This window comes from Oncorhynchus mykiss, chromosome 6 (genome assembly GCF_013265735.2).
Source record: "Oncorhynchus mykiss isolate Arlee chromosome 6, USDA_OmykA_1.1, whole genome shotgun sequence".
Lineage (NCBI taxonomy): Eukaryota > Metazoa > Chordata > Actinopteri > Salmoniformes > Salmonidae > Oncorhynchus > Oncorhynchus mykiss.
This window is the reverse complement of record NC_048570.1, coordinates 64,916,347-64,936,372: the sequence shown is the minus strand read 5'-3', so window position 1 is coordinate 64,936,372 and position 20,026 is coordinate 64,916,347. Positions and strand designations below refer to the sequence as shown.

General features: G+C 48.6%; 1 protein-coding gene across 8 annotated transcripts in view; it reads right to left on the bottom strand.

The window, feature by feature from the left end:
• The window catches only part of LOC110526349 (neuroplastin), a 62,347-nt gene that overhangs the window by 25,775 nt on the left and 16,546 nt on the right, over positions 1-20,026 (bottom strand). For all 8 annotated transcript variants that reach the window (XR_005052194.1, XR_005052195.1, XR_002473931.2 and 5 more), the window contains exons 2-4: positions 11,101-11,448; positions 7,093-7,267; positions 6,353-6,447 (exon numbers count right to left, since the gene is read on the bottom strand). Coding sequence is in view for 4 of the 8 variants with exons in the window: in XM_021607243.2 (XP_021462918.1) it covers positions 6,353-6,447; positions 7,093-7,267; positions 11,101-11,448 (618 nt within the window). In the remaining 4 variants the exon portion in view is untranslated. The remainder of the gene's footprint in view (positions 1-6,352; positions 6,448-7,092; positions 7,268-11,100; positions 11,449-20,026) is intronic.

The window sequence follows — 20,026 nt, the reverse complement described above, 5'->3', positions numbered from 1 at the left end:
TTAAATCTGTCGGGACCTATTTTGATTATGGTAACTAACATTAGGATGTACATGAAAGTGATGGTAAATTAAGAAAAGATTTGGGTAATTGTTACATGATTTAGCTGTGAGGCACTGACTTCCCTGGAGATGGACCTACACTGGAATCAGTGCTTTATCACCACAGTGATCGAGGCAGGGACACATTTAGCTGTTTTATTCAATTGCCAAGTTTCTTTAAAAGGTAGAGCTCATGGTTTGCTTCGGCTTACTTCCAAGTCTGCCTTTTGAAGGTGTAGGCCTACATATCTTGCAGAGTTTCAGTTCATAGACGCCAGTCAACAAATGACTGACAGATTTTCTCAAAGGTGAAATTCTCCAACCCAGCAACACCCTGGGTTTTCAGACAGAATCGTCTGTTTAATTCGGCTCTGGAGCCGGGGAGACAACTGCCACAGCCTTTTGCTAATCCTTGAAATTACGGTAATTCCTTCCATGCAATTAAGCAGGATCAGTGGAGAAGCTGGCCTGGTGCTGCAGCGTTTTCTGCAGCACGCGGTGGCTGTTGTCGTGGAGGATGATTGAGCAGCAGTGGCTTGAGCTCAAAGTGACATCATCCTTCCTACTGTAACTATGGTGAACACGTGCTCTCTGGCTAGTGGGGGAGGGGCCACGTTTATCTCCGTCTTCGTTATCCCCAGCTCACTTCCACTGTGACGGACTGACAGCATGGAGACTGACTGCCCTCTGAGTGGCGCCAAAACAGGCAGAAATCTTCCATTTCACACCCCCAGCAGCTTGTGTGATTATTGAGCTACAGTGCTGCTGTGTGGATGTGTCTGTCTGCCTGTGAGTCAGAAATATATTGAAAAGAGGCAACTTCTGGTGGCCTATCTGGAAGAGGCGATTAGGTCCCATTTCGATTTACTGTTTTTGATACCTCCCATCTCCACTGAATTTAAAGAGCATTTGAGCTCAAAGTTGATGATCGTGTGGAGTGGAACTAACCTTCCACGAAGTTGCATTATTTTCCATGTGACGCATAGAGCCCCGAGTTGATTATCCCTTGCATACCATGGTTATAATTTAACACATTTACTGCTAGAAATGTGTTAATTTTCAGGAAGAAATGTGTTCAACATCCACTGAAACAGGTAGCAAGTTTACTAACCGAACCATCAGTCCTAGCTTGCTATTATGAAAATTGAATTAAACAATGCATTTCAATTCGACTTTTGTTTTCAAAAGCAGCTCAAACATAGAACATGTAAGTACTATAGCCATTGAATTCTACCCTGCTGATATATTGTACTTTATAGAGAAATAATGCACGCTCTAGAATGCCCTTCAAGCCAATCAGAAACAAGTATTCAACAAAGCCATGGTATAAAGAATTATATGACACATTATCCTGTAGGCCTGTACCGTGCGGTTGATTTTTTTTTTTAAATGCAAAAAAATCTAGATCTGTAAAATTCATCATTGATTTGATTAAATCAACAGGGCGTGTGGCATTATCTCTTTAAAAAATGCATGGGTAGCAAGGCAAAAAATCGGAAATATAAAAATACAAAAGATAATTGGGATGCGCAAAATATGCATGCTCAGGACAGCAGCTTATTGTATCATCGTAGATAACAAAGTCCTGCCATTACAAATGGCTGGGAGCGGATTCTGAACCTTAATCCCACACCACCATCACACAAGCCTCCATCTGTTGCCTGCTCTGAGCTGAGAGCTGGAGAGATGGGAGCGCCAAGGACACTGCAGCCGGGGGGAGCTGGGGGGAGCTCAGAGCTCAGCTGCCAGGAGCAGAGAGCACACAGGCTCGGCCCCTCTACCATGCTTAATGTATGGGACCTGGTGGTACGACCGAGTATGGGTTTAATGGTATGGGACTCAGTGCCATTGTATAAGGCAGGGCAAGACTAATTGGATGCAATTGGTCAGAACTATCATGTATTTCTGCTTAGAATGGTCATTCTCTGTAGTTTTTATTGAGTCTATTCCTCAATCGGTCCTTAACTGTAACAATTAACAGGAAAGCCTGCAAAGGTATCTAAATCTATCTCCAAAACAATTGTCATGTCCACGCTTCCTCCAAACCAAGACATCAGCATCCCAAATACGACTAACAGCGTCTGTCAACAATTCAGTCAATACTTCCAGACAGTAAACAATAATGTTGAAAGGCAGTACTGTCATGGTGTTTGTATGTCCAGGAAACAGTGTGTTGTGCAGGCTCTAACAGCCAGGAGCAGCAAGCCTCCCTGCCTGCCTCCCTCCCTTCACACGGCCCTAGGGTCAGGACACTGAGGTTTGATTGGAGATGAGGCCTGTCATCTCTCAGGCTGGAGGAAGCTGCAGAGCATACACGGTCATCACCCGCGTTACGCAACCAACCAACCTCACAGGAAGCTAGCGCTTAATACAGCCACAGCAGGCATAACAATCAATGGCAAGCTCAGTATGCATAATCATAGCAATGTCACAGCAAATTGGCTTAAGCACTGTACATGTAGGCAAGCTTCTCTAGAACAGGGTTTTGCAAGTCCTTTCTCACCCAGAGGAAAATCCCTTATTCCACTTCAAGGGTGAGCTGTTAACTTTTAAACTGCAAAAAAAGAAACGTCCCCTTTTCAGGACCCTGTCTTTCAAAGAAAATGTATAAAAATTAAAATAACTTCACAGAGCTTCATTGTAAAGGGTTTAAACACTGTTTCCCATGCTTGTTCAATGAACCATAAACAATTAATGAACATGCACCTGTGGAACGGTCGTTAGGACACTAACAGCTTACAGACGGTAAGGTAAGGTCACAGTTATGAAAACTTATGACACTAAAGAGGTCTTCTACAGACTCTAAAAAATACCAAAAGAAAGATGCCCAGGGTCCCTGCTCATCTGCGTGAACGTGCCTTAGGCATGCTGCAAGGAGGCATGAGGACTGCAGATGTGGCCAGGGAAATAAATTGCAATGTTCATACTGTGAGACGCCTAAGACATCGCTACAGGGAGACAGGACGGACAGCTGATTGTCCTCGCAGTGGCAGACCACGTGTAACAACACCTGCACAGGATCGGTACATCCGAACATCACACCTGTGGGACAGGTACAGGATGGCAACAACAACTGCCCCAGTTACACCAGGAACGCACAATCCCTCCATCAGTGCTCAGACTGTCTGCAATAGGCTGAGAGAGGCTGGACTGAGGGCTTGTAGGCCTGTTGTAAGGCAGGTCCTCACCAGACATCACAGGAAACAACGTTGCCTATGTGCACAAACCTACCGTGGCTGGACCAGACAGGACAGGAAAAAGTGCTCTTCACTGACGAGTTACGGTTTTGTCTCACCAGGGGTGATGGTCAGATTTGCGTTTATTGTCGAAGGGATGAGCGTTACACCGAGGCCTGTACTCTGGAGCGGGATCAATTTGGAGGTGTAGGGTCCGTCATGGTCTGGGGCGGTGTGTCACATCATGAATGACAACTGCGCTAATTGTCATTGCAGGCAATCTCAACGTTGTGCGTTACAGGGAAGACATCCTCCTCCCTCATGTGGTACCCTACCTGCAGGCGCATCCTGACATGACCCTCCAGCATGACAATGTCACCAGCCATACTGCTCGTTCTGTGCGTGACTTCCTGCAAGACCGGAATGTCAGTGTTCTGGCCAGCGAAGAGCCCGGATCTCAATCCCATTGAGCACGTCTGGGACCTGTTGGATTGGAGGTCCCCCTAGAAATGTCCGGGAACTTGCAGGTGCCCTGGTGGAAGAGTGCGGTAACATCTCACAGCAAGATCTGGCAAATCTGGTGCAGTCCATGAGGAGGAGATGCACTGCGATACTTAATCCAGCTGGTGGCCACACCAGATACTGATTGTTACTTTTGATTTTAACCCCCCCCCCCCCCCCCCCCCCCCCTTTTTGTTCAGGGACACATTATTCCAATTCTGTTAGTCACATGTCTGTGGAACTTCTGCAGTTTATGTCTCAGTTGCTGAATCTCGTTATGTTCATACACATATTTACACATCTTAAGTTTGCTGAAAATAAACGCTGTTGACAGTGAGTACATTTATTTTTTTGCTGAGTTTCTCGCTAGGGTGTCAGTTTTTCTAAAAGTGTCTTTCACGTCAATTAATGATCCTAATAGTTTAATATGTGCATTCAAATATGAAACAATGTTATCCAACATCTACAGTACAGAATAAGCCACATTAATTGACACATTATCATCATTGTTACCCTTAAAAATAGAACAAATACGACACAAATACGATACCCTTGGTCCTCCGCCAATTACAGTGGGGCAAAAAAAGTATTTAGTCAGCCACCAATTGTGCAAGTTCTCCCACTTAAAAATATGAGAGAGGCCTGTCATTTTCATCATAGGTACACTTCAACTATGACAGACAAAATTAGAAAAAAAATCCAGAAAATCACATTGTAAGATTTTTTATGAATTTATTTGCAAATTATGGTGGAAAATAAGTATTTGGTCAATAACAAAAGTTTATCTCAATACTTTGTTATATACCCTTTGTTGGCAATGACAGAGGTCAAATGTTTTCTGTAAGTCTTCACAAGGTTTTCACACACTGTTGCTGGTATTTTGGCCCATTCCTACATGCAGATCTCCTCTAGAGCAGTGATGTTTTGGGGCTGTTGCTGGGCAACACAGACTTTCAACTCCCTTCAAAGATTTTCTATGGGGTTGAGATCTGGAGACTGGCTAGGCCACTCCAGGACCTTGAAATGCTTCTTACGAAGCGACTCCTTCGTTGCCCGGGCGGTGTGTTTGCGATCATTGTCATGCTGAAAGACCCAGCCACGTTTCATCTTCAATGCCCTTGCTGATGGAAGGAGGTTTTCACTCAAAATCTCACGATACATGGCCCCATTCATTCTTTCCTTTACACGGATCAGTCGTCCTCGTCCCTTTGCAGAAAAACAGCCCCAAAGCATGATGTTTCCACCCCCATGCTTCACAGTAGGTATGGTGTTCTTTGGATGCAACTCAGCATTCTTTGTCCTCCAAACACGACGAGTTGAGTTTTTACCAAAAAGTTATATTTTGGTTTCATCTGACCATATGACATTCTCCCAATCTTCTTCTGGATCATCCAAATGCTCTCTAGCAAACTTCAGACGGGCCTGGACATGTACTGGCTTAAGCAGGGGGACACGTCTGGCACTGCAGGATTTGAGTCCCTGGCGGCGTACTTTGGTCCCAGCTCTCTGCAGGTCATTCACTAGGTCCCCCTGTGTGGTTCTGGGATTTTTGCTCACCGTTCTTGTGATCATTTTGACCCCACGGGGTGAGATCTTGCGTGGAGCCCCAGATCGAAGGAGATTATCAGTGGTCTTGTATGTCTTCCATTTCCTAATAATTGCTCCCACAGTTGATTTCTTCAAACCAAGCTGCTTACCTATTGCAGATTCAGTCTTCCCAGCCTGGTGCAGGTCTACAATTTTGTTTCGGGTGTCCTTTGACAGCTCTTTGGTCTTGGCCATAGTGGAGTTTGGACTGTGACTGTTTGAGGTTGTGGACAGGTGTCTTTTATACTGATAACAAGTTCAAACAGGTGCCATTAATACAGGTAACGAGTGGAGGACAGAGGAGCCTCTTAAAGAAGAAGTTACAGGTCTGTGAGAGCCAGAAATCTTGCTTGTTTGTAGGTGACTTACAAATACTTATTTTCCATTATAATTTGCAAATAAAAATCCTACAATGTGATTTTCTGGATTTTTTTTCTCTCATTTTGTCTGTCATAGTTGAAGTGTACCTATGATGAAAATTACAGGCCTCTCTCATCTTTTTAAGTGGGAGAACTTGCACAATTGGTGGCTGACTAAATACTTTTTTGCCCCACTGTATATGTGGTAACTGGTGCAAAATGACTGATAATCTTAATAAGAATCTGGCTAATAAAAATAAATCAAGTAAGTCACTGTTAGACCAGTATGTACAGAGAAGACACTAGCCTGAAGGAAGGCGTGTCTGTGTGAAACGACTTCCCAGAGAGAGCAGAGAAGACAGGACTCTGTCCCTCCCTTCAGCTGGCCTGTCCTGCCCTGTCCTCTTAGTAAGTGACAGCAGCCTCCAGAGGCCAGCCTGTCAACACCACAACACATCACCAGACCAACATCTCAATGTCTGTCACTGGAAGGGGATCTGTTCACAGGAAGTAGCTCTAGATTGTGTTATCCATCAGATCCCTCATAGGAGAACTTTATCTCTCAGTCTTAGTTATGGCAGAGAGTCAAGTGACAGTATTGATTAAAGTGGAGGTTAATTATAAAAATCAACATTGTATCTGTCATTTGTTTATACCGTGAGTGAGATCTGCTGGTCGAAAGAGTCTTACCTTTTACCTCAATAGTGGCGTTGGCGTTGGGAGCCGTTTCAAACGTGTAAACACACATGTACTCCCCTGCGTCGTCTGACCTTGGTTTCTTGATTCTGCAACAAATCACAAAATATCAGTTACTTCATAACTTTAGCTCAGTCAAAAATAACATGTATGCAAAGACAATACTAATTTTCTCTAATTTTGTTGTCTATCATTGTACATCACCCAATGATACATCATCCAATGATGCATCACCCAATGATGCATCACCCAATGATACATCACCCAATGATGCATCACCCAATGATGCATGTTGTGTGGAAGTCCTTAGTGTTCATTGTTAGCACTGTGCTGTGTGTTAGGCAGCCAGGAGAGAGGAGAGGTTAGCACAGGGTTGTCTGTTCTGGGGTCAGTCATTAGTAGAGTACTGAGATGTAATGTGACAGGAAAGGAGCTGCCCAGCGGTCTCCTCATGTGGCTGTCCGCGCCTGGCTGGGGAGAGTCTGGGAGATGTCTATGGGGGTGTTGTGCAGTACAGGGGCTGGTTGCTCTGCTCTAAGCTCAGAGGCTGCTCTGATGGCTATGCCCTGCGAGGGATGGGGCTGCCCAACAACTGTTTTCACTAAAGGACTTGGCAACATGGTTCTTATTTCCATCTCAGGGTGATTGGTCTTAGTGTTGATAGTCTGTGTGACAATTAGAAAGGCTTTGTTGAATGCTCTAGTAAGAGAACTACAGAATAAGTAAGGACTCACATGTACTCTGTGTTCTTCTGCTCGTTCCGTGTGTCTGCGATCTCCACTCCGTTCTTCATCCAGAAGCTCTCTTGTTGGCCTTCGTGGGCGTTGGTCAGGTTACACTGCAGGGTGACAGGGGGCCCTTTGGTCTCCGAGGGTAGGATGATCTGATCTGACGCATTGATCTTGGGCTCTGAAACACACAGAGAGACAGCAACCCCTTATCATTGAATTGGGGCTCAACACTATAGCAGAACTGTAACTATACTAACTATTCCCCACACACAGACTGGGTGGGGGACGTGCGTGGGAGTTGGGGCCGGAACATAAGACAACAACAACACAAATACATAAAGAAACACAACATGGAGCGGCAGGAAAATACATGCAACACTAAACCCTGTATCTGTCTTTGGTTCTGTTGTTACCGTACAAAAGATGGACTTAAAAATAAAAAACAACTTAAAATATCCTCACAAAATGAAGTCTGCAAAAAAATTATGATTAGTCTCCTTACAGACCTACAGTAGCTCTGTTGTTCCCGCTCCCATTTTGAGATGATAATCATATTGACACTACATTTACGGTTTAGCAGACACTCTTATCCAGAGCAACTTACAGGTGCATATAGGTCACATCGGCAGATTTTTAAACTAGTCGTTATAGGGATTTTAACCAGCAACCTTTTGGTTAGTGGCCCAATACGCTTACCCGCTAGGCTACCTGGAGTCTAGGAAGTAATGAGCTTTAAGGTGATGACCAGCACCAAAGCATCTTTGGTTTGGAACCACTGGCACTTGATAACTTCCTGAACCTAACTGTATTATCATTATGCCTAATTCATACAGTAGAACTCAATTTGATATTGACAGCAACAAGGTTTGGTTTACTATATCTTTTAAACAGTCTAAATTGATTCAGGAAGGCACTTGGATACGAAAAGAGTGATGTAACCTTGAAATTATCGTGAGATTATACAACTATGAGGTTGAATGTATGAGGGAAATTTGAACAACATACATGTTTTCAGTCCAATGACTATCTTCCAAATAACTGCTGTCATGTCATTCAAACCAAAACCAGGAAGTGAATAAGTTATAATCTTTAGCAAACCTATTGGGTGGAAGTATAACCAATAGCTAAACAGAAGAGGACAAAGTATACTGTATAATCGTGGCAGACAAAAATGAGATGAACATCAGCTTGACTACTGCTGCACTACACTATAACAACCACTAGCTCTTTACTAGTATAATAATTTAGTGTATTTGTTAACAGAGCAACCCAAGGGTCCATTTCTCAAGGACATAGAGGGACGCTCAAGCAGGATGTGTCATCAGAGAGCACAGGCAGTCTTGGGTAGTGAGGAAGCTCCTCTCACTCCCTCCCTCCCTCCCCCACGGCAGCCAGCCATGGCAACCACACAACCCCAGAGTAGAGGATGGGAGGGGAAAGTCTCTGGGTCCTGGCTAGTGACTTATATTAGCATTCATGGCACCTACTCCTGCAGTTCTGTATACCCAATAGCTAGAGGGAAATCTCTCGCTATTGCTCTCCTTCTCTTTCTTTTTCCCCCTCTCTCTCTCACTCTTTCTCCTCTATATTGCTCCCTCCCTCCCTCCCTCTCTCTCTCTCTCTCTCTCTCTCGCCCTCTCTCACTCTATGGCTCTCTCCCCCTCCCTCTCGCTCTCTATCTCTCTGTCTCCCCTTCTCTCTCTCTGCTTCAGAACCCCTATACAGGCCTCTCAGCCCACATAGTGTGGCATCCTGGGAATATACACAGACTACACAGAAAAAGTTAATTCAAGAAATTTGCAATTAGACATTAAAGGCACAGTGTTTTCCATGGGAGGTTTTCTCAGCTCAGAAGAAGGTCATTTGTAGGACACCTGCTCAAAAAGAGAATGAATCTGTGATGTCATGCACAGCACACAGGCACTGACCCACGTGGCCACCTCTGTCTAGGATTGTAAAAGCATCATTACATTGATACTGTTACCCACTCATAACAGTGTAGTATATTTTACTCCATTATGACCTGCATACAGTCCCAGAGGATGGTGCCAGTAATGGCTATTTCTTGCTGACAGAGGGAGGATGTTTGCCCACTTGATTGGTATGTTGAGCCAACCCCCCCCCCCCCCCCTGTATAGGCCTGTATAGATAGATGAGTTAGTTTAGTGCAATTAAGTACACTGTTGATTAAATTGTTACCTAAGCTAAGGAGTTTATTACAAATGTAGTAACAATATTAAGTTAATTTTTAAAAATGGCCTTGACTTTGGAATAGATCTCCAGATCTACGCACAATCACAAATGAAACGGTTAAAACAAGACAAGCACATATCTGAAAACATTCCCGAATAACTATACATTATCGTCTCCTTTGGTTCAGTGTGTATAGCCTGTTGTATACATGTTATATACACATATTATTACATGTCTATAACAAGAACGTTGACACTCAGTAATGACAGAATATATTGGATGACAAAAGGTCTGACTCAATTATTAGAACATGTACAGATTTTTTAGGAAGGAATGTCTGCTCTTTTTAGGAATGAATGTCTGCTCTTTTTAGGAACGAATGTCTGCTCTTTTTAGGAACGAATGTCTGCTCTTTTTAGGAATTAATGTGTCTTTTGAATAAGAAAACATTGATTTGACCAATTTCATGTTAGCCTAATGATGGACACATTTCTACCACCAGTAAACTAAGATATCTACTGTAGGCCGACTGTCCACGTCTCAAGCCAGCTGGTGGAATGAAGTGTAATGGGTGTGAGTGTGCACATGCAGTCAGACAGTAGTCCAACAGCACGGTAAACACTGTGTAAGACAGACAGATCAGTAGGTAATGCTCAGGAGATGAAGGCGCTGACTCCTGTAGTAAACCTCTGAGAGTTTCTGGCTGCATGGCTGTGACTAACAACATTCCATATCTCGCTGTGCTCCAATGGGCTGGGCACTCAATGGAGCGTGCACGCATTTAAAGGGTCCAGTTGAGATTCAGTGTGTTTGAATGTTTGTATGCAATACAGCAGAGAGGGTAGAGGATATAATGTCATTACTGATTCATGCTCAAACACTTAATACTGGCTAAGAAGGTACAAGGTCATACAGTACACAGGCGACTCCAGAGAGAGACTGTCTGCTGCAGCAATGAAACCAGCTCTCTCAAATCTAGAAAGGAAAAAATAAATTTAAGAACCACACTGGGTTCTGTCCTTTATTGGATTAGGGTGAGTCATGTGTTTAAAACAAGGGCACGCTTTACACCTGGACAGCTCCCTCCTTGTCTTCTTACGTCCCATCTACCCCTTCCCCACTAAAATAAGCGACACAACTTCAAAGTGCAGCGATGCCTAGAGTACATGGTGCAGACAGGGCAGAATTTCACCGGGCTTTGAAGTGAATAAAACAACCCACTCAACGCAAGAGAAAAACACAAATCACAAAAGAAATCCAATTTTTTTTTTTTTTTTTGAGAATAAGGAAAGAAACGGGACAACTGTCGAAGGACACATGAGACAGAGGAGAGGGCCAGAACGGCCAGGATGGGCTGTATGTGGGGAAGGAGAGGTTGGTGTGGGAGGAAAGAGGGGGTAGGTGGACAGATACAGGGGAGGTTTCTGGGTTTGTGGTGATCTACAACAAAACGCTCAGGGTTTTGGGAGAGGCAGGAAATCTACGGAATTCTGAGAATCCTCAAATTCTGCATAGCGAGGAGGAAACACATAGGAGCTATCAACATAATAGAACAAAAACACAAAATGGCAGTACTTATAGGAGGAAATAAAACACAATGCCTTCCCATTTCTTATACAGAAAAATAAAACAAAGACAAGTCTTTGAAATGAACAAAAAACAAGGTGGTGGTTGGTGTTTTGTTTTATTTGTCGTTGCCAGGGACAGCTGTGGTGGAGGTGTGAACTCTGTTTTTTTTTTATGGAGTGTGGTGGTGGGACAGGCAGGGGATTGTTAGTTTGTTCACCAGCTAGGTACTACAGGACATAGACCACTCACTCTGCAGCACAGAAATGGTGGCCTGGGCTCGGATCCAGGTGATGGCGGGGTTTTGGCGCAGGTCGTTGCGCCGTGGGTTGTTGCTGGCCCGGCACTCGTAGGTCCCGGAGTCCTCCAGCGTGAGGCGCGTGATGCCCAACACGCTCACCCCGTTGTTGCCGTAGGCCGTGTTGATGGACACGCGGCGCCTGCGGGCGCCGTCCCACAGCTGCTTGAAGGAGTCGGCGCGATTGATCTCGGCGTACCACCACTGGATCTCGGGGGTGGGGTTACCAATCACGTCGCAGTACAGCTCAAAGGTGTCCAGCGTGAGCTTAGTCTCAGACATTGGCGACTTCACAAACCCAGCTGGAGAGGAAAAGTGTATTGGGGAGGAGGGGAGGGGGTGGAAGAGGGGTTAGAGTGGAAGAGGAAGGGGATGGAGAGACCAGGGGATGGATAGGAGCAAATCAAACAGGGATCAGTTGGAAACAAAAGAAGAGGATGATTAAAGGCAAATCAAGAAAAAAAAGCAAGCTACAACGCTTAAAGTGGGTTGTATATTTTCTTTGTAAACAAACAAATAAAATGGATTTACTGTGCAAAATATGTTGCCTACTCACACCATTGTGAAATGTATAAAGATTTGACACTACTAACATGGAACAACATAGCAAACTGACATGCAGTAGAACTACAAGTAAATCATGTTTCACATATGGACAACTTAGTCAAAACATGTTTCTTCATCTCATCTAAGTTATATTTTCCTCCTATCTGTCAACCTTTACATGGCATGCAGAGATTACATTCCTGCCCCATAAAACCACATAAATAGATTCAATGTTATATCTGACAGTCACTGAAACACACAGAAATACCCCTGTGAGTTTCTGAACAGATATTGCATAAAAGGAAGCCTTTGCTTTCTTGTATCTCTTTGATGTTAGATTGAAATGACAACTGACTATAAAGCTCTCTGTTTACAGAAGTGTTTCGTTCATTTGCCACATTAAGGAAACTCATGTTGTGTGATGTGACATTTATGTCAAAGGGCAAAGCCGATGGAAAGTCATGTGACTACTTGTAACACTGGCTGAGTATAATTTCCATCAAGCCCTATGAACCATGATGAGGACCTTATGTACAGGCCTTTCTTTATTCTGGTCAAATGAGAACTGAAATAGGAAACTGCTCTAACAGCCAATCTGGTTTGGAACATAACTGACCCAGTCAGGAATCAAAAAGGTGTAGAAATGCATTGAAGCTGAAACAGCAGACATTGCATGTGCTTTGATGACTAGTACTGTAGTAATTTATTTTTCTACAGCAAGACATACATTCTGTTTGTTTTCAATCTGATTGTCTGTGCGTAGATGATGGCGTTGGCAACTTTAGAAATGAGGTCATCCATCCTGTGATTCCCTATCAGCTGAACTTAAATGTCACAGAATCATCATCACTGTGTGTGTGTGTGTGTGTGTGTGTGTGTGTGTGTGTGTGTGTGTGTGTGTGTGTGTGTGTGTGTGTGTGTCTGTGCACGCCATTCTCATTACATGAATCATACTACCGCTTCACAGCAGAGGTCAGCCCCTACAACCATATGCCAGCATTCTAGCACAGACCTAATGCACTCATCACCTGGGCTGTGACTTAGGGCTCCTGTTGCAAGGCCATTCTAGCACAGACCCAATGCACTCATCACCTGGGCTGTGACTTAGGGTTCCTGTTGCAAGGCCATTCTAGCACAGACCTAATGCACTCATCACCTGGGCTGTGACTTAGGGGTCCTGTTGCAAGGCCATTCTAGCACAGACCTAATGCACTCATCAATCTGAAGCAAATTCACCTGGGCAGTGACTTAGGGTTCCTGTTGCAAGGCCTCCGTTGACTGCCTGTTCTACGCCATGTCCTCGTCGTGTCCACGGATGAATCACAGAAAAGGCCGCCACACCCTAACCCTAACTCTGACTATGCTGAAGACAAGAGAGACAGGAAGAGATAGCAGAGCAGGCAGTCTCTCTGTGGCGCTATAGTCGTGTGTCTTACTACAACAGATTACAGGTCCTCACAGAACAGCCCAACCTGCTCAACAGTAATGTACTGTATAATCAACACATGAGCAGATAAGCTGCCTAGTGGGGAGAGGTTACTATCTGCCTAGTGGGAGAGGTTACTAGCTGCCTAGTGGGAGAGGTTACTAGTGGGGGGAGGTTACTAGTGGGGGGAGGTTACTAGCTGCCTAGTGGGGGAGGTTACTAGCTGCCTAGTGGGGGGAGGTTACTAGCTGCCTAGTGGGGGAGATTACTAGCTGCCTAGTGGAGGGAGGTTACTATCTGCCTAGTGGGAGAGGTTACTAGCTGCCTAGTGGGAGAGGTTACTAGTGGGGGGAGGTTACTAGTGGGGGGAGGTTACTAGCTATCTAGTGGGGGGAGGTTACTAGCTGCCTAGTGGGGGAGGTCACTAGCTGCCTAGTGGGGAAGATTACTAGCGGCCTAGTTGGGGAGGTTACTAGCTGCCTAGTGGGGGGAGGTTACTAGTGGGGGGAGATTACTAGCTGCCTAGTGGGGGGAGGTTACTAGCTGCCTGGGGGGGGGGGGTTACTAGCTGCCTAGTGGGGGGAGGTTACTAGCTGCCTAGTGGGGAGAGGTTACTAGCTGCCTAGTGGGGAGAGGTTACTAGCTGCCTAGTGGGGAGAGATTACTAGCTGCCTAGTGGGGAGGGTTACTAGCTGCCTAGTGGGGAGAGGTTACTAGCTGCCTAGTGGGGAGAGGTTACTAGCTGCCTAGCGAGGGGAGGTTACTAGCTGCCTAGTGGGGGAGGTTACCAGCTGCCTAGTGGGGAGAGGTTACTAGCTGCCTATCGGGGGGAGGTTACTAGCTGCCTAGCGGGGGGGGTGGGGGTACTAGCTGCCTAGTGGGGGGAGGTTACTAGTGGGGGGAGTTTACTAGCTGCCTAGTGGGGGGAGGTTACTAGCTGCCTAGTGGGGGAGGTTACTAGTGGGGGGAGATTACAGGCTGCCTAGTGGGGAGAGGTTACTAGCTGCCTAGTGGGGGGAGGTTACTAGCTGCCTAGTGGGGGAGGTTCCTAGCTGCCTAGTAGGGGGAGGTTACTAGTGGGGGGAGATTACTAGCTGCCTAGTGGGGAGAGGTTACTAGCTGCCTAGTGGGGGGAGGTTACTAGCTGCCTAGTGGGGGAGGTTACTAGCTGCCTAGTGGAGGGAGGTTACTATCTGCCTAGTGGGAGAGGTTACAAGCTGCCTAGTGGGAGAGGTTACTAGTGGGGGGAGGTTACTAGCTATCTAGTGGGGGGAGGTTACTAGCTGCCTAGTGGGGGAGGTCACTAGCTGCCTAGTGGGGGAGGTTACTAGCTGCCTAGTGGGGGAGGTTACTAGCTGCCTAGTGGGGGGAGGTTACTAGTGGGGGGAGATTACTAGCTGCCTAGTGGGGGGAGGTTACTAGCTGCCTAGTGGGGGGAGGTTACTAGCTGCCTAGTAGGGGGAGGTTACTAGCTGCCTAGTGGGGGAGATTACTAGCTGCCTAGTGGGGAGAGGTTACTAGCTGCCTAGTGGGGGGAGGTTACTAGCTGCCTAGTGGGGGAGGTTACCAGCTGCCTAGTGGGGGAGGATACCAGCTGCCTAGTGGGGAGAGGTTACTAGCTGCCTAGTGGGAGGAGGGTACTAGCTGCCTAGCGGGGGGAGGTTACTAGCTGCCTAGTGGGGGAGGTTACCAGCTGCCTAGTGGGGAGAGGTTACTAGCTGCCTAGCGTGGGGAGGTTACTAGCTGCCTAGCGGGGGGGGGGGGGGTACTAGCTGCCTAGTGGGGGGAGGTTACTAGTGGGGGGAGGTTACTAGCTGCCTAGTGGGGAGAGGTTACTAGCTTCCTAGTGGGGGAGGTTACTAGCTGCCTAGTAGGGGGAGGTTACTAGTGGGGGGAGATTACTAGCTGCCTAGTGGGGGAGGTTACTAGCTGCCTAGTAGGGGGAGGTTACTAGTGGGGGGAGGTTACTAGCTGCCTAGTGGGGGGAGGTTACTAGCTGCCTAGTGGGGGAGGTTACTAGCTGCCTAGTAGGGGGAGGTTACTAGTGGGGGGAGATTACTAGCTGCCTAGTGGGGAGAGGTTACTAGCTGCCTAGTGGGGGGAGGTTACTAGCTGCCTAGTGGGGGAGGTTACTAGCTGCCTAGTAGGGGGAGGTTACTAGTGGGGGGAGATTACTAGCTGCCTAGTGGGGAGAGGTTACTACCTGCCTAGTGGGGGGAGGTTACTAGCTGCCTAGTGGGGGAGGTTACTAGCTGCCTAGTGGGGGGAGGTTACTATCTGCCTAGTGGGAGAGGTTACTAGCTGCCTAGTGGGAGAGGTTACTAGTGGGGGGAGGTTACTAGCTATCTAGTTGGGGGAGGTTACTAGCTGCCTAGTGGGGGAGGTTACTAGTGGGGAGAGGTTACTAGCTGCCTAGTGGGGGAGATTACTAGCTGCCTAGTGGAGGGAGGTTACTATCTGCCTAGTGGGAGAGGTTACTAGCTGCCTAGTGGGGGGAGGTTACTAGCTGCCTAGTAGGGGGAGGTTACTAGTGGGGGAGGTTACTAGTAGTGGGAGGTTACTAGCTGCCTAGTGGGGGAGGTCACTAGCTGCGTAGTGGGGGAGGTTACTAGCTGCCTAGTGGGGGGAGGTTACTAGTGGGGGGAGGTTACTAGCTGCTTAGTGGGGAGAGGTTACTAGCTGCCTAGTGGGGGGAGGTTACTAGCTGCCTAGTGGGGGAGGTTACTAGCTGCCTAGTGGGGGAGATTACCAGCTACCTAGTGGGGAGAGGTTACTAGCTGCCTGGTGGGGGGAGTTTACTAGCTGCTTAGTAGGGGAGGTTACTAGCTGCCTAGTAGGGGGAGGTTACTAGTGGGGGAGGTTACTAGTAGGGGAGGTTACTAGCTGCCTAGTGGGGGAGATCACTAGCTGCCTAGTGGGGGAGGTTATTAGCTGCCTAGTGGGGGGAGGTCACTAGCTGCCTAGTGGGGGAGGTTACTAGCTGCCTAGTGGGGGGAGGTTACTAGTGGGGGGAGATTACTAGCTGCCTAGTGGGGGAGATTACTAGCTGCCTAGTGGGGGAGGTTACTAGCTGCCTAGGGGGGGAGGTTACTAGCTGCCTAGTGGGGGAGTTACTTGCTGCCTAGCGGGGGGAGTTTACTAGCTGCCTACGTGGGGGAGGTTACTAGCTGCCTAGTGGGGGAGGTTACTAGTGGGGGGAGGTTACTAGCTGCCTAGTGGGGGAGGTTACCAGCTGCCTAGTGGGGAGAGGTTACCAGCTGCCTAGTGGGGAGAGGTTACTAGCTGCCTAGTGGGGGGAGGTTACTAGCTGCCTAGCGGGGGGAGGTTACTAGCTGCCTAGTGGGGGAGGTTACTAGCTGCCTAGTGGAGGGAGGTAACTATCTGCCTAGTGGGAGAGGTTACTAGCTGCCTAGTGGGAGAGGTTACTAGTGGGGGGAGGTTACTAGCTATCTAGTGGGGGCAGGTTACTAGCTGCCTAGTGGGGGAGGTCACTAGCTGCCTAGTGGGGGAGGTCACTAGCTGCCTAGTGGGGGGAGGTTACTAGTGGGGGGAGATTACTAGCTGCCTAGTGGGGGGAGGTTACTAGCTGCCTAGTGGGGGGAGGTTACTAGCTGCCTAGTGGGCGAGGTTACTAGCTGCCTAGTGGGGGAGGTTACTAGCTGCCTAGTGGGGAGAGGTTACTAGCTGCCTAGTGGGGGGAGGTTACTAGCTGCCTAGTGGGGAGAGGTTACTAGCTGCCTAGTGGGGAGAGGTTACTAGCTGCCTAGTGGGGAGAAGTTACTAGCTGCCTAGTGGGGAGAGGTTACTAGTTGCCTAATGGGGAGAGGTTACTAGCTGCCTATTGTGGAGAGGTTACTAGCTGCCTAGTGGGGAGAGGTTACTAGCTGCCTAGTGGGGAGAGGTTACTAGCTGCCTAGTGCGGGGAGGTTACTAGCTGCCTAGTTGGGGAGGTTACTAGCTGCCTAGTGGGAGAGATTACCAGCTGCCTAGTGGGGAGAGGTTACTAGCTGCCTAGTGGGGGGAGGTACTAGCTGCCTAGTAGGGGAGGTTACTAGCTGTCTAGTAGGGGGAGGTTAGTAGTGGGGGAGGTTACTAGTAGGGGGAGGTTACTAGCTGCCTAGTGGGGGAGGTCACTAGCTGCCTAGTGGGGGAGGTTACTAGCTGCCTAGTGGGGGGAGGTTACTAGTGGGGGGAGATTACTAGCTGCCTAGTGGGGGGAGTTTACTAGCTGCTTAGTAGGGGAGGTTACTAGCTGCCTAGTAGGGGGAGGTTACTAGTGGGGGAGGTTACTAGTAGGGGGAGGTTACTAGCTGCCTAGTGGGGGAGGTCACTAGCTGCCTAGTGGGGGAGGTTATTAGCTGCCTAGTGGGGGGAGGTTACTAGCTGCCTAGTAGGGGGAGGTTACTAGTGGGGGAGGTTACTAGTGGGTGGAGATTACTAGCTGCCTAGTGGGGGAGATTACTAGCTGCCTAGTGGGGGAGGTTACTAGCTGCCTAGGGGGGGAGGTTACTAGCTGCCTAGTGGGGGAGTTACTTGCTGCCTAGCGGGGGGAGTTTACTAGCTGCCTACGTGGGGGAGGTTACTAACTGCCTAGTGGGAGAGGTTACTAGTGGGGGGAGGTTACTAGCTATCTAGTGGGGGCAGGTTACTAGCTGCCTAGTGGGGGAGGTCACTAGCTGCCTAGTGGGGGAGGTCACTAGCTGCCTAGTGGGGGGAGGTTACTAGTGGGGGGAGATTACTAGCTGCCTAGTGGGGGGAGGTTACTAGCTGCCTAGTGGGGGGAGGTTACTAGCTGCCTAGTGGGCGAGGTTACTAGCTGCCTAGTGGGGGAGGTTACTAGCTGCCTAGTGGGGAGAGGTTACTAGCTGCCTAGTGGGGGGAGGTTACTAGCTGCCTAGTGGGGGAGGTTACCAGCTGCCTAGTGGGGGGAGGTTACGAGCTGCCTAGTGGGGAGAGGTTACTAGCTGCCTAGTGGGGAGAGGTTACTAGCTGCCTAGTGGGGAAAAGTTACTAGCTGCCTAGTGGGGAGAGGTTACTAGTTGCCTAATGGGGAGAGGTTACTAGCTGCCTATTGTGGAGAGGTTACTAGCTGCCTAGTGGGGAGAGGTTACTAGCTGCCTAGTGGGGAGAGGTTACTAGCTGCCTAGTGGGGGGAGGTTACTAGCTGCCTAGTTGGGGAGGTTACTAGCTGCCTAGTGGGAGAGATTACCAGCTGCCTTGTGGGGAGAGGTTACTAGCTGCCTAGTGGGGGGAGGTTACTAGCTGCCTAGTAGGGGAGGTTACTAGCTGCCTAGTAGGGGGAGGTTAGTAGTGGGGGAGGTTACTTGTAGGGGGAGGTTACTAGCTGCCTAGTGGGGGAGGTCACTAGCTGCCTAGTGGGGGAGGTTACTAGCTGCCTAGTGGGGGGAGGTTACTAGTGGGGGGAGATTACTAGCTGCCTAGTGGGGGGAGTTTACTAGCTGCTTAGTAGGGGAGGTTACTAGCTGCCTAGTAGGGGGAGGTTACTAGTGGGGGAGGTTACTAGTAGGGGGAGGTTACTAGCTGCCTAGTGGGGGAGGTCACTAGCTGCCTAGTGGGGGAGGTTATTAGCTGCCTAGTGGGGGGAGGTTACTAGCTGCCTAGTAGGGGGAGGTTACTAGTGGGGGAGGTTACTAGTGGGGGGAGATTACTAGCTGCCTAGTGGGGGAGATTACTAGCTGCCTAGTGGGGGAGGTTACTAGCTGCCTAGTGGGGAGAGGTTACTAGCTGCCTAGTGGGGGAGTTACTTGCTGCCTAGCGGGGGGAGTTTACTAGCTGCCTACGTGGGGGAGGTTACTAGCTGCCTAGTGGGGGAGGTTACTAGTGGGGGGAGGTTACTAGCTGCCTAGTGGGGGAGGTTACCAGCTGCCTAGTGGGGAGAGGTTACCAGCTGCCTAGTGGGGAGAGGTTACTAGCTGCCTAGTTGGGGGAGGTTACTAGCTGCCTAGCGAGGGGAGGTTACTAGCTGCCTAGTGGGGGAGGTTACTAGCTGCCTAGTGGAGGGAGGTTACTATCTGCCTAGTGGGAGAGGTTACTAGCTGCGTAGTGGGAGAGGTTACTAGTGGGGGGAGGTTACTAGCTATCTAGTGGGGGCAGGTTACTAGCTGCCTAGTGGGGGAGGTCACTAGCTGCCTAGTGGGGGAGGTTACTAGCTGCCTAGTGGGGGAGGTCAATAGCTGTCTAGTGGGGGGAGGTTACTAGTGGGGGGAGATTACTAGCTGCCTAGTGGGGGGAGGTTACTAGCTGCCTAGTGGGGGGAGGTTACTAGCTGCCTAGTGGGCGAGGTTACTAGCTGCCTAGTGGGGGAGGTTACTAGCTGCCTAGTGGGGAGAGGTTACTAGCTGCCTAGTGGGGGGAGGTTACTAGCTGCCTAGTGGGGAGGTTACCAGCTGCCTAGTGGGGGAGGTTACTAGCTGCCTAGTGGGGAGAGGTTACTAGCTGCCTAGTGGGGAGAGGTTACTAGCTGCCTAGTGGGGAGAAGTTACTAGCTGCCTAGTGGGGAGAGGTTACTAGTTGCCTAATGGGGAGAGGTTACTAGCTGCCTATTGCGGAGAGGTTACTAGCTGCCTAGTGGGGAGAGGTTACTAGCTGCCTAGTGGGGAGAGGTTACTAGCTGCCTAGTAGGGGGGGGTTACTAGTGGGGAGAGGTTACTAGCTGCCTAGTGGGGGAGATTACTAGCTGCCTAGTGGAGGGAGGTTACTATCTGCCTAGTGGGAGAGGTTACTAGCTGCCTAGTGGGGGAGGTTACTAGCTGCCTAGTGGGGGGAGGTTACTAGTGGGGGGAGGTTACTAGCTGCTTAGTGGGGAGAGGTTACTAGCTGCCTAGTGGGGGGAGGTTACTAGCTGCCTAGTGGGGGAGGTTACTAGCTGCCTAGTGGGGGAGATTACC